Source organism: Numenius arquata, chromosome 1 (genome assembly GCF_964106895.1).
Source record: "Numenius arquata chromosome 1, bNumArq3.hap1.1, whole genome shotgun sequence".
NCBI lineage: Eukaryota > Metazoa > Chordata > Aves > Charadriiformes > Scolopacidae > Numenius > Numenius arquata.
Genome location: NC_133576.1, coordinates 67429906 through 67443478, shown reverse-complemented (window position 1 = coordinate 67443478; position 13573 = coordinate 67429906). Strand labels below are relative to the sequence as shown.

Here is a 13573-nt window from a genome sequence, read left to right as displayed (position 1 = left end):
AAAGCTTAGGATAAAATAAGCTTCCCTGTCAGTCACTGAGCCCCTTCTCCTTTCAGGAGTGACTGTACAACTACTTGCTGAAAGAATACTTAGATGACTTCTAGCAAAGCTGGAGAAACCTTTTTTGCTTCTGCTGTTAAAAAACAAATACAGATTTATAATGGAGGGAAAAAAAAGGGCTAGATGTCTATCATTGCAAATAAAAGAAATAAAAATTACATTAAAATAAAAATAAATTAAAACAAAGCAAAACAAAAATAGCATCTAACTGCAGTGTTAGTGCTCTGGAAGAACTGCAACACAACACTCACCACAATGGAAGTCAAGTCCTCACTTTCAAAGCGACCAATTGCCAGTTCCATTGACTTGTACATGGCTGCTGAAATTCGCTGAGTGATGAGTCGGTTCAGGTCTATTGACCTACCAAGAAGCTAAAGAAAAAAAATGCTATGAAGTTTCGAGCTGAAAGTCAAATTACAAGACAAACTGTACAAGGATATGAGACTCCACAGATTTACAGACTCTCACGTGGTGAACTTGCATGCCAAACACACAGAAACAAAGTAGATGGACAAAAATCATAAATTCATGAACAAATGAGGTACTACAATTTACATCCCGGTTCTCACAAAAAGAAGTAAAATCACAAGTTGCATTTACATCTAAGTATTTATGCAAAGAATTTTATGCTTCCATGACATTGTGCCGACAACATATTGAAAACTGGTGAAAGACATTACTAGGAAGGCAACGCAACCAAATGTGACATTCTTATTTGGCTTGTGTTTGCTTAACTGCAACAGGCATTTGCATTAAAACACGGTCTTTTAAGTTTTTTTTTTTTTTAATTTATCCTTCATACGACAAAAAAAACTGATCCCAAATGTCAGTTACGCCACTTAGATGACAGAACATATAGCACAGAAAGAGTTTTATATACCTACATAAATGAACACTATTGGAAAATTGCCAAGCAACTCAAATACAACAGAGTATGAGTTAACTCACTTGGACATGTCTCTGTTTCAGCAGTGTCTCGTAGCGGTTGGACTGTAGCAACTGAATGGTTGCTCCCTGATTCTTGCATTCTGAACGTAATCGTTTATCCAGAAGCAGGCTATTAGGAAGGGAAGAAAAGACTTAAAGTATATTAGCCAGGAAAGCAGAGCAGAAATGCATGAATAAAAGTTCTCTACTGGAATAGCTACCTGCCAGCCATTGCCTTGTAGTACGCAAATATTTGGTCTGCCAGCTTGTAGACAAATTGGTCAAAACACAGGTTTACCTTGGGGAAAAAAAACAATAATGTGCGTTTAGAGATACTTAAAATTAAAAGACGGGAGTTTATCCAAGACCTCCCACTGTTTATCAAATATAATTAAGAAAGTCAATGCATCCAAATTTCTCAGTACAAGAGAAGCTGATGTTCAGTTTTCAGCATTAATGTGAGGTGTTTTGCACAGGTTTCCTCACAACCTATCACCCAACCAGTTACCCATCTTCTGGTCTTTCTTCTCAGTTTGTTTATTACCTCCAATTCCTCTGAGTGTCTTATAATAGGTCTTGACCTTTATCATCATTTTCACATTTAGGTACAGACCATTTTTCTCCAGTAGCTAAGGTTACTTTACCTCTGCCTCAATTTCATCATAGAGGAACTGCTTCTTAAATTTAGTAAGTGCATAATGAGCACTGTCATTATAAAGGTCCAAAGAATACAGAACATACCTGAATGAAAAAGAAAAAAAAAAGTTACATGTCTATAGAAATTATGATTCTTTAGGATGGTAGAGTCAAGATGTTGTAAGCCAGTCGATATTGCAATCTACTTGTAGTTCATGCAAAGACGATCATTTTTTTTTCCTTTATATATAAAGTATCACAAGTTCTACTTTAAGAAAGTCTTCTGTTAGTTCAAGAAATTGTATAGATAAGTTTGTAGTCTGAAACTTGTTTTCTAGATGTAGCTTTCCATCAAAATGGAAGTATGTTGTTACCACTATGCATTATATTTGACATCTTTGAGAAGTAGGAGAACTCACTCAGAGAACAACATATTTGGCTGGTGCAATGATACTTATATGAAAGGTTTTGTATTTCAGTTATTCACTTCAAAAAGAAAACTTTGAGAATCTGGGAACTGGTGAATGTAAGAGAAAAATTTTATAAAGGTTTAGAATACCTTCTCAGTGACTGCTCGTTAAAACCAATTAAAACAGTAACATAATAATAAGGAATGGCAATCATTAAGAATAATCATCCAGTGGAAGAGAACAAGTATGTCTTACTCCATCATTGATGCCTCTTTGGTCTCCAAAATATGGTCCGTCAGAATCCAAGGCATGGACATCTCAATGGGAAACTGGATTCTTCTGCCCATGGTCAGCTCTAAGAAGAACTCCCTGAACCACAGCTGGGACAGATCACAGCATTGCTGCAGGGTCTCTTTTAAAATAAATGAGGAAGAATTACACATCTTATAGAAATACATCAAGAACAATACAACTGTGATTCTGATGATGCAATGTGAAACAAAAAAAGCAGGCGTGAGTCACTAGCGCTATACATAGGCCAAATATGTAAACCAAATTCAAAACGTAAAGCCCATGACATTTGTCAAAGAGTTTTAAACTCCACGTTGGCCCCCAAAGTGATGCCTTATTACAGAAAAAAACAAAAAAAAGTGGAAGTGGACCAGATTACCAGTTAAACAGAAAGACTATGAACACCAGTAAAGGGGGATTTCTAGTTTAATTTCTCAGTTGGGAGCTGAGAAAGTGGTACACTGAACTTGGGAAGCAGCAGGCACAGGAGACAAAATTGTACCAGATGCACCAGTACCATCTCGCCCCCTCTGGGGGACCAAATTGCTCCACATGTTCCTGTCGATTAGATGGGCAGGAAATGACAGACAGACACATGAAGGAGGGATTAAAACAAAAAGTTTCTAAGGCTACTGGCAAGGGCGCGGAGGTGTGCTTCCCACCTCTCCAGAAAACACTCAGCACAAGCCTTCTTTTGCAGAAGACTTGAATTCCAAGAAAGCTCTTGGAATTAATTTTTTACATTAAGATCTTCTGAAGACCTTTTGAAGTGCTGTTCCCCAGTAGCATTATGACGGACATTAACAGGCTCCCCCTTCTCTGAGGGTAAAGGAGTCCGCAGCAAAACAAAAACGAAAGACAACACAGCATGGTGATGACAAAGACTAGATACATTCAATGTCAGTAGGTGAATTCTTTAGGACAGCATGTTTCCGATTACAATTAACTGAATAGTAAGAATAGTGAAATGACATCAAATTTACCACAACAGAGAATTTGCTTCCTCTGTACTTAAAACAAAAACAAAATGTACCCAAAAACCCAAAACACAAAAACTACTTCCTTTTTAAAATTTCAATGTGTATAGGCTTATCTGTCCCTTGTTTATATAAATACGTACATTAAAAAAAATAGAAAAGGGAGGTAACAATATGAAATTTGACGCATTATAAACAAATGTATAACAAGTCAAAATAAAAATCCCACCACAATACTGAATATCAAGTCTCAGAAAAAGTTTGGACAGACCGAGGCTTTTGATAAATAAAACAAAGGTAAGTTGACTTAGGCAATCGGAAACATTTTCCAGGTCGTGTTAGAGGTGTTAGGACATGCTAAGCTGGACACTGATCATCTACATATCTTACCACTGAAATTTATCAAATGAGTGTAGAAGAAAGACTCGCGATGGAATTTTTCTATGTCCAATATGGTGGGCCCCTCAAGGCTACTTCTCAAGGTTTTCTTGGAACCACTTTTGTCAGCAATGAGGGACTCTAACATAGTTCTCACCATGTAAAGCTGTATCATTAAAGGAAACAATTGTGGTGGAAAGGGGGGGAAAAAAGGAAAATACACATGGTACATTAGTTGAGCAACACTGAGAATTACTATCAGTAAGCGACTGCTCCACTTCAAATCGAAAACTGGCACTGTGTGGGCAAAAGCCTTTGAGGCAAGAGGAAGAGATGCAACGCTAGCCTACGCACCAGCACAAACGCCTACCCATGCCAAGGGGACCTCCACTGACACTTAGCAGCAGACCATTTGCAGTGGAACAGTTCACATCACCACAAAAAAGTAAAAGTAATAAGTAATGTCTTACCACCAAAGTTTAAAAGAGGCGGATAGATGTAGGACTGCCTCAGAAACTTGTGTGTCACATGCAATAGCTTTTCCAGTCCCAGAGACTTGAGCTGCTTCAACAGCTCAGCAGAGTTTAAGGACTCTGTCATAGTGCGAATCATGTAGAGCTAAAAACCAACAGACAGGGGCAGGCAGGGGAGAGAGAATCCGTTAATAAAAACACATGGGTGAATAAGGAAGGGGAAACAGAAGCAGAGAAAACGTGTTAGTTTGTTAAAAATGAAAAGCAGCACAGTAAGCATGCAAAGGAGGACATACAGAAAGGTTTCTTTGTTCAGAATAAACACCGCAATCGGGTGCTCCCTCAAGCGAAGGGAAAAGTTCCCGTTCATTTCAGAGGATGCTCAGAGACCCAATAGCTTCTCAAATGATTTTGCAAAGATTTCCAAGTATTACCAATTCATTCATTACCAGCCATTTTAGAATTGCATGAAGCTGAGAAAAACCTATCTAAAATCAATATATTTGACCTCCCTTCCTCCTGTCAGCCGAGACAGACAAGTGTGCCAGCCCAAGAGCAGAAAAAGCAGACAGAACCGTGTACTCTAAACAGCCTGTTGCAGCCAGTGAAATGAAGACCTTAAACATACCAAACACAGGAGAAGCACACTGGTGGTGATATTTAATTTTTCCCCCCAGAAAATTAGAAATCAAACCATTTTTTTCCAATTCCCGAAACAAAATCTTCATTAAACCCATCTTAGCACAATTTAAGCAACTTTTTATTACCCAGGGTTATTATCCATACATGCTCTCTTCACCACAGATTTTAGGCATTAAAAGATTGTCTTTACAAACGACAGTTGCCTTCAATTTTTCACCCAAAGTGCTCAGTACCTCATTTTCTCAGATGAGCTATGAGTACCAGACCATACATTCTCCAAACAAATCCACAGAGAAAATAAAAAAGATAATTATATGGAGGTAACAAGAACGAGCATCTAGGTATGGGATTTCAACGACTACCAGAGAAAACATACTTGAAATACCTTGTTTTAGCAGCAGCAGCAGCAGCCTAAATAGATTTTAGGGAGCAGTTTTATCATTCATTACTGAACAGTAAGAGGGATCTTGTCAGAAGTCAAATACTCTCCCATATTTTACAGGCAATCATTTATATTTTAAACATATTTTAAAACTACATAGACATCTATTGAATAATAGGATTTGAGAAAAAAAAATCCACCAGCAATACCAGAGACGGGAGTCAGTCAATAAATAATTCAAATAATTCAAAAATATTATTTAAAAAACATTAGGAGCTCAATGAGAAAATGTTTATTCCCAGGAAGTCAAATTAAAGAGACAGAACATGTGGAAAAATTATGCATCAGAGTAGCAAGTGACAGCAATCCAGAGGATTTTGGTTAAGTTTATATAATTTTGTAAATATAAATCTAATCAGAGTAGACTTTTAGCTTTAAAAAAATAACCCAAACTTCAATTTTTAAATAGCTCAGGCCAGACAGAAAATATTTCATGCAATAAAATGCTGACAGATATCACAACCACCAGACAGGAAAATACCTGAGTGCTGGAGGGTCCCACTGCACGCCTGGGGACTTTGATGTCAAAACCACTTTTGGGGTCCTTCTCTCCCCTTAGAGCTGGGTCATTGAAGGGTTCGTGACCCGCTTCCCAGTCACAGACTGTCTTTCTGATGGCCTGCAAAACACTGAACACAATTCACGCTACTTCAGACCAGTACGCATCCAAGTGCACTGATGAGAACATCTTACTTTTTTTTTTAAGCACTCTTCCAAAAGCACAGAAACATTGCAACAGCATTTGGGAGCTCAGGATAACTCACAGCAACTACATGATTTTGTGAACAACTTCAAGAATGCCACATCCATGAAACAACCACTCGGCACTGTTTATCAAAAAGGACAGTCCAGAGCCCTTCTGTCAGAAGAAAGCTGACCTCTGAAACTGGTTCACCAGAGACACTTGTCAAGAATTTTCCTCTGGGATCCTTAGCAAGTGCATCAAGACATTTTGTTCTCCTAAACCCCAAAAAGCAGAGTATTCAGTGAAACCAAAGCACATTATTAACCAAACTAAAGACAGACAATTCTGGCTTGAAATGAAAAGAAGCAGCAGAATTCCCGTTCCCAGCAGAACTCCAGAATTCAGCTGGAACTTGTACAAACAGCTTCATACTTCTGACTCCAAATACCAAGCTGGACTTTACATACTTGTCAGAAACACAGCCAGCCATATCCTGTGGCATGCTGCATGATCAAGCAAATGTCTCCTCCCAGATCTGAGCAGGTAGAACGTAATACTTCCCTATTTCATGAAAGTCCCTGGCACAAAAAGACTCACCCTGCAAACTTGATAATTTGGAGTAATTTGCTTTTGTAATTTGTTTGGAGTAATTTTTAGCTTATGACTGGATTTTTGTGGCAGTCAGAGCATTTAGCAATAGCTTAATTAGCCAAAGACTTTCACCTCTAAGAGCTTTGCAATGAAACGTGGGAGTAAAAAAACGCTAAACAAGTCAAGATTACAAGCAAACAATTAGAGGCAAAAAGATAAGGTCAGGAAAGGCCACCTATCAGCGTGGGCAGATGGAGCACTTGGAAAAGAAGTTAAAGCTTATAAGCCAAAAGAAGCAGAAGCTGAGAAAGAAAGCAGGATGCTAAGAGCACAGAGATAGGACTATGGGGTGGGATGTTAACATGAGACATAAGGAAGCTGGACAGTAACATCTGTCTTCAAAATAAAAATAGTAATCTTGCTTTCAATATTACAGTACTTATCTTTCCTTAAAATAAAAATAAACTACAGGGAACATAAAACTTCCTGCAGTAGTCCTAAGGGGCTAAAACCAGCTTGGACTCTTATCATAGCCATGCTGGCAACCATTCATTTTTGACTTCAGATTCCTTCACCTTCAAATACATACTCACGCAAGTTAATTTTGGGTACCAGACAGACTAGTAGGGGACCACAGACTTTAAGAGGCTAAATTTAACAGCTGTGCAATTCTGCAACAAATTTAGTAAGATTTTGGGGAAAGCATATAGGAGAAGATGAAAACAAGAATGCTACCTCTGAATGACATTCTTCTTCTTTTTAATGGCTTGTCTTAACGGCTCTCTAAGCGTGACCTGGGCAAAGTCCTGAAGAGCTGCATAAATGGTATGGCGAATGGCATGATTAAAAACACTTTCCATCCTTCCCATTAGCACCTGAAGACCTTTGATCATGGCAATCACCTGCAAAAAAAAATTGTGTTTTTCTTATTTTGTTTGCATAATTGTTTAAAAAGCCCCTTTTTAAATACAGAAAATGAGAAAAGAGGAATTAACAAGTTTCAAAAGATAAAGGATAGTTTTCCTGTGCTCCTCCTACATACTGAATGGAGGAAAACATGCTCTTTCAGAGTCAACACAAGGGCATGATGTCTTTTTGCACTGGATATAGAAAATGCTTATAGAGAATGTTATCCTTTGTATAGAATTATCTTTGGAAAATCCCCAGGAAAAAAGAAAAAAAAAGATGTATCTTACCTCAACCAAAGCAAACTTCTCCTCACTAGTATAATTGTATCTTGTTGCTCTTTCATATTCTTCTGCATTGTCAGGACAGTCTTTATTAGAATACTTGTCAGTTGGGTGTACCAGCTTCCATGAATACTGCAGTTCACACAGCAGAATAGGGAGAAGAAAGATGGGGGTAAAATAAAAGGACTGTAAAACACAAAACATAGCTGGACACAAGTAACATACTTTAAGAAATACTTTAGCATTTTCAAGAATATCTGAAAAATAATATTTTGTACTATTCTCAAAACTTGCAGGAATTCTGAAACTACTGTCTAGTGGAAATGCCAAACAATAATTTGCCTAACAAAATTTCTTGAAAGCTAGCGAGCCTGTGCAAGCTCAAAAAATGCAATACACACTCAGCAGGTAATGCACTTCAGAGTATCTTTTACTGAGCAAACGCTAGCATAGGCAAAAGTTTCTTCTCCACTTCAAGCACCAGAAACACAGAGACCCCTCAGAGCATAACAAAAAAAAAAAAATCCATCACAACCACACACAAAAAGACAAGATTCCAACTTGGCCAAATATTCACATATAGAATTCAAAGGACAACTGGAAAACTACGCAGTTTGGGGGTGTGTGGGGTGGGGTGGGGGGTGTTAAATGTTTACTAGGCTTAAAGATGTGGAAATAGTTGTATTATCTGGAAAAGCTGGACATGAGCAGGCAATGTGCTCTCGCAGCCCAAAAGGCCAATCACATCCTGGGCTGCATCAAAAGAAGTGTTGCCAGCAGATCCAGAGAGGTGATTCTGCCACTTTACACTGCTCTGGTGAGACCTCACCTGGAGCACTGTGTGCAGGTCTGGAGCCCTCAATATAGAAAGGACATGGACCTGATGGAGCGGGTCCAGAGGAGGGCCACCAAAATGATCAGGGGGCTGGAGCACCTCTGCTATGAGGACAGACTGAGGGAGCTGGGGTTGTTTAGCTTGGAGAAAAGGAGGCTCCGGGGAGACCTCATAGCGGCCTTCCAGTACCTGAGGGGGGCCTACAGGAAGGCTGGGGAGGGTCTGTTTACAAAGGCCTGCAGTGACAGGACGAGGGGCAATGGTTTTAAGCTGGAGAAGGGGAGATTTAGATTGGATATTAGGAAAAAATTCTTTACCATGAGGGTGGTGGAACACTGGAACAGGTTGCCCAGGGAGGTGGTTGAGGCCCCTTCCCTTGAGATATTCAAGGTGAAGCTCGACGAGGCCCTGGGCAACCTGGTCTAGTTGGGGGTGTCCCTGCTGACTGCGGGGAGGTCAGACCAGATGACCTTTGGAGGTCCCTTCCGGCCTGGACCAATCTATGAATCTATGAATCTGTGACAATACTGTCTGCACAGAGTGCATTTCTCTTAAATACTGCCTTTTCGGTCACTGCAAACACAGCTCAAAATGTTCCTGAGCAGTATCAGGCTGATCTAATATCCATCAGGGTACTTCTAGTGAAAAATCCTAGTGATGTTCAAATACAATTTTCTCACAGTTTGAGTTCAGCAAATACTATCTTTGATACTATCTTTGCAGTGTTAGATTACAGAGCAATATAAATTTGCTTACTATAATGGGTTAATATTTGCACCAATTTATCTACAGCAAAAAGCATCACACCCTAAAACCCGAGTGCAACAAAGAGGATACTGGGGAAATGATTAAACAAAGATGATGTTCTTTGGGGTCATTAAATTGACAGGGTTAAGTTGGACATCAAATGTATCCTAAAACTTTTTATCTGAACACGATGCATGTAAGAAGGTTCATGGATTCTGAGTAAATGCAGAAGACAGGAAAGCAAGTAGGATACTCTAGATCAGAATATATCCTCAGTAGGAGGACAGAGAGAAGATGAACATGAACTTACATGAGAAGTACTTAAGAAAATCCATATAAATCAGAAAGACAAAGAAAAGAAGTGATAATAGGCAAAAAAACCCTGCTGAGGTCCTCAGAGAAAGTATGTTCTGGACCTTGGAGGATCAAAACAGAGCTAAGAAGAAGAGACTTTCTACAAAGACATAACAAAATATAATTTCTACAGAGATATAATAAAATAGGAAGATTGTCACTGTGAAGAGAGTCTGAATGCAGCAATTTGCAATGACAGAAATAAAGGGAGCAAGTCTGGGAGTTGCAGAGGCCAGAAAAAGATGACAGCAACCTCTCTTAAGAAGGAGAAAAGGAGAAGAAGATTTTCACCATAGAATACACTGTTGATTTAAATAGGAATAGGTTAATACAGGAAAAAGCATGACTCATCAACTGGCTTTTAAAAGAGGCAGTTAAAAATACAGGAGAGAAAGAAAACTGGGTCTCTAGCTATGCCCACTGTGACCGCACTGGATTCACACAGGACAAATGGTTTGATGCTCCCTTAGACATCAGAGGCAGAGGAGGAGCAAGTCTGGCTCCTCTCATACAATACATCATCTGTTTCAGCCCTTCCTAGAACATGCTTTGGTGCAGGTAAGACATGCAGCTTTTATCTAAGTGTCTGCAGCATAAAAAGGACTCCTGCATCCTCCTCTTCAATTTCTGCCTTAAGCAGTTTCTCATTGGAAAAAACAAAGTCACTGTTCTGACTGGCATCTGTTTTTAAAATAAATTATTAAAATATAGAGAAACAACTCTGCAGGTTCTTTATTTCCCCTCCCTCATCTCCTCTCAAATTTTCCTTTCCCCACATTTACTTTCCTTTTGACTAAAAGCCTAATCTAAAGCCAATGGGAGCCTTTCAGTTCATTTTTTGTCTTTGGTTAAGACCTTACATGCTTCATTTTACTTAGCGAAGATCTCTAAACATAACCAGGTGAAGCTGTTCTATCACCTCCTGTATGACTGCATGTTGGTACAGATATTTCTAACAGAATATAAGAGCAACATAAAAACATCCGGTCAAGGCTCACAGGTGATCACCTATCCATTAAATACAAGAAGTTGAATGTACTATATGAGATAGTACATGGTACTGAAGCTTCAAAGCAGCAACATTGCTCCTAGGCTCTGAGAACTTCATGTGCCTTCCTCTGAGAATGCAATTCGGAGCAGGAGGAGAAAAGGAGTGAAGGAAGAGGGGAATTAAGAGAACAAAACATAACACACATTTTTCATTCCATTGAAGCAAAGCCTGTCCAACCTCACCAAGCCACCTCTTTTTCATCTGCTTTTATTACCCAGATAACGTAACATACCACTTCCATTACGTGTGCGCTCCACTGGGAGAGAAGCTGCAGGCCTTGGAGAGAGAGATCAAAGAGCTTCCGATACTCAGCATCTGTTTTTTGAGCTTCTTGTCGACCAGACCCAGTCACCACCTAGAACATTATTAAACAAAAAAAAAAAAAAAACCACAAACAAAGCCACATCAGAACATGCTGTGTCCCTCAAATTTCTACATAGATGTCTTTTAAGCATTAAAAGATGCAGGTAGCAACAACACCTGCATTAATATCAGCTTTTTCTTCCAGAGACTTACATAGTTAAACTTTACAGATTTTGGTCAAGTGATGGAAACCATTGGTATCCCTAATCACCAAAATATTGTTGCAGATGAACTCAAGATACTAATTATTTATAGTAAAAATATGTTATAGGTCCAATATATGTATACATATGCATTTATTTATTTATTAGCTAATCTCTTAACTTTTAGTTTCATTTAAACTGCTATGAGCATCCAAGAGACACGTCAAAAGTTCTAGGACATATATCCTAGATAGACAGATCGATAAATAAGCAGAAGAATACTGCAGTTTGTATGAAGTATCATTATTATTTTAAATTGATAGTGATGATACATAATAGTGTAAATGTCATCCAGAGACTGGGTACTAGCCCCACAGCCAGCCCTTCTTGATTCAGGTGATCAAGCTTTGTCATTTACCTAGCCTGAGGTTTACCTGCTCTTCAGATAGTTAACAAAACTGTTAATCAGTGACGTGAAATTTGCATGTATAGCTCTAATCCCACACACCTCACTGTTGCTGTAACGAGCCAGTTCTGATATGAAACGCATATGGTCTTCTCTGATTTGGATCATCTGCTCACATATATTGTATTGGGGACTGCTGCTGGAAGACGTGCACGTCCATCTGTTTCAGACAACAAAAAAAACCCCATCTAAATCAGTTTTGGCAATAAACAGTACAACTGATACTGCAAAGAAAGAACCACAATTCATTACTTTTTTAAAAAAAATCTTCCTTCCCTTCTATTTGAGGCCTTTCCTCTTCTCACACCTCTACCTCTGACCCTGCACAATGCATTAGTGATGGACTGCCCTTCTGAGTTCAAACAGTACTTCTTTCAAGTCTTAAAAAGAAACTTTCTACTCTTCTTTTCTGTATTTTTTTAAAGGCTGCTGCTATGTAATACAAATTGGCACCTCTGTTCAGGAGCATACACTTAGGGACAGGGCCAAAAAGTATTGAAAAGCAGGGCAGAAGCACAGGTACAGGCTGCAAGATACATCTAGCTACCTTCAGATTGTGTTTTCCATTATTCCTATTTAACTATGAAGAGCCTACAGTATGCTCTCAACTATAAAAAAAAAAAAAAGGCATTATTAAATACTATCAACATGTTACCAAGAGGGACACAAAAGACATGCTACCAAGAATGTCATGTTAAGCAGCCTCATCTTTTTAGTAGCTCAGTAGGCCCACTGCTGTTGATTTTCTCTTAGCGATTACATGCAGGTTATGTGGGTTTTTTCTGCAGGAATTAAAATGCAAAGCACTACATTCTAAATTCATGTAACTGCAAGGAGGGAAGGTCTTGGAAGAGCATAGAAACGTTCACTAAAACAATGCAATAACCATAAACCATGGAACCATTTATATAAAACCTGGCTGCAATTTCCAGCCGTTTTGCTGTGCTGCACGCCTAGCCAAACAAAAAAGAAGGGGGAGACAAGCTAAGTTGCTGCTCCATATACAATGTACACATGCCTATTTACCCATGCATTACTACTGCTCACCTTGCTTAGTAAAATCCTTCATTTCTTTTAAAGAAAGTTTCGTATTTAAAAGAAAAAATAAAAACGAAATTAGTGTAAGATAAAATTCATTTCCTCCAACCCAGGTGATAAGAAATGTCATAGATGCAAGAATGAGCTCAGCAGCATAGAAAGGTCTTCAAACAATTTGTTTCTTTCGTTGTATCTATTACACAAAGTACATTAAAAGGGAAATACCCGCACCAAAAAGTAGACCAAAGTGAAAATCCTATTAAAGTAATTACCACAGACCCACAGATGATTATGAGAATATACTCCAAGGGTCTGATTCTCCCCAGCCCAGATGCTCCCCTCTCTGTTTCGTTCTCCCCCTTACCTGGATTTATTTTCCTCGTAATGGGCACTGGTCTTAATGTATCTTGCAAGTTCAATCTGCATGTCACCAAACAGCGGGACAACCTGCAACTGCTGTACACAGGGAATAAATCAAATTAGATAAATTATTGAACACAAACCTTAGTGAAAGGAAAACATTATTTATCCATATTATAGTCCAAAGTGATCATTATTCTATTTAATTGTATTTAAAATGTAAGGGGAATTATCTTTAAAATCACATATTAAGATCAAATCTTAACCAACCTTAAAGAACTTGTCTATCTTGGCTAAATTTATCCTTTTCTTTGCATCCAGCTTATAGATGTTACTGACGCTTCCATCCATCAAGTACAATCCAAAGCCCATAACCTGAAAAAGAAAAAAACAAACTTCTCTGCAAAAGGACCTCAGAGGTAAAAACCTGCTGCAGTAAGACCGTTCTTCACATCATTAAAAAAAAAAGTAATATTTGAAAAAACAAAGTCCTGAAACACCCACCCTCCTTTAA

General features: G+C 38.6%; 1 protein-coding gene across 4 annotated transcripts in view; it reads right to left on the bottom strand.

The window, feature by feature from the left end:
• CYFIP1 (cytoplasmic FMR1 interacting protein 1) overlaps positions 1-13573 on the bottom strand; it is an 86661-nt gene that overhangs the window by 42816 nt on the left and 30272 nt on the right. For all 4 annotated transcript variants that reach the window (XM_074159553.1, XM_074159579.1, XM_074159562.1 and 1 more), the window contains 13 exons: positions 13330-13434; positions 13064-13155; positions 11704-11821; positions 10922-11044; positions 7709-7834; positions 7248-7414; positions 5718-5865; positions 3692-3845; positions 2289-2445; positions 1632-1728; positions 1209-1285; positions 1009-1117; positions 312-431 (listed from right to left, as the gene is read on the bottom strand). In XM_074159553.1, coding sequence (XP_074015654.1) covers positions 312-431; positions 1009-1117; positions 1209-1285; positions 1632-1728; positions 2289-2445; positions 3692-3845; positions 5718-5865; positions 7248-7414; positions 7709-7834; positions 10922-11044; positions 11704-11821; positions 13064-13155; positions 13330-13434 — 1593 coding nt within the window. The remainder of the gene's footprint in view (positions 1-311; positions 432-1008; positions 1118-1208; positions 1286-1631; positions 1729-2288; positions 2446-3691; positions 3846-5717; positions 5866-7247; positions 7415-7708; positions 7835-10921; positions 11045-11703; positions 11822-13063; positions 13156-13329; positions 13435-13573) is intronic.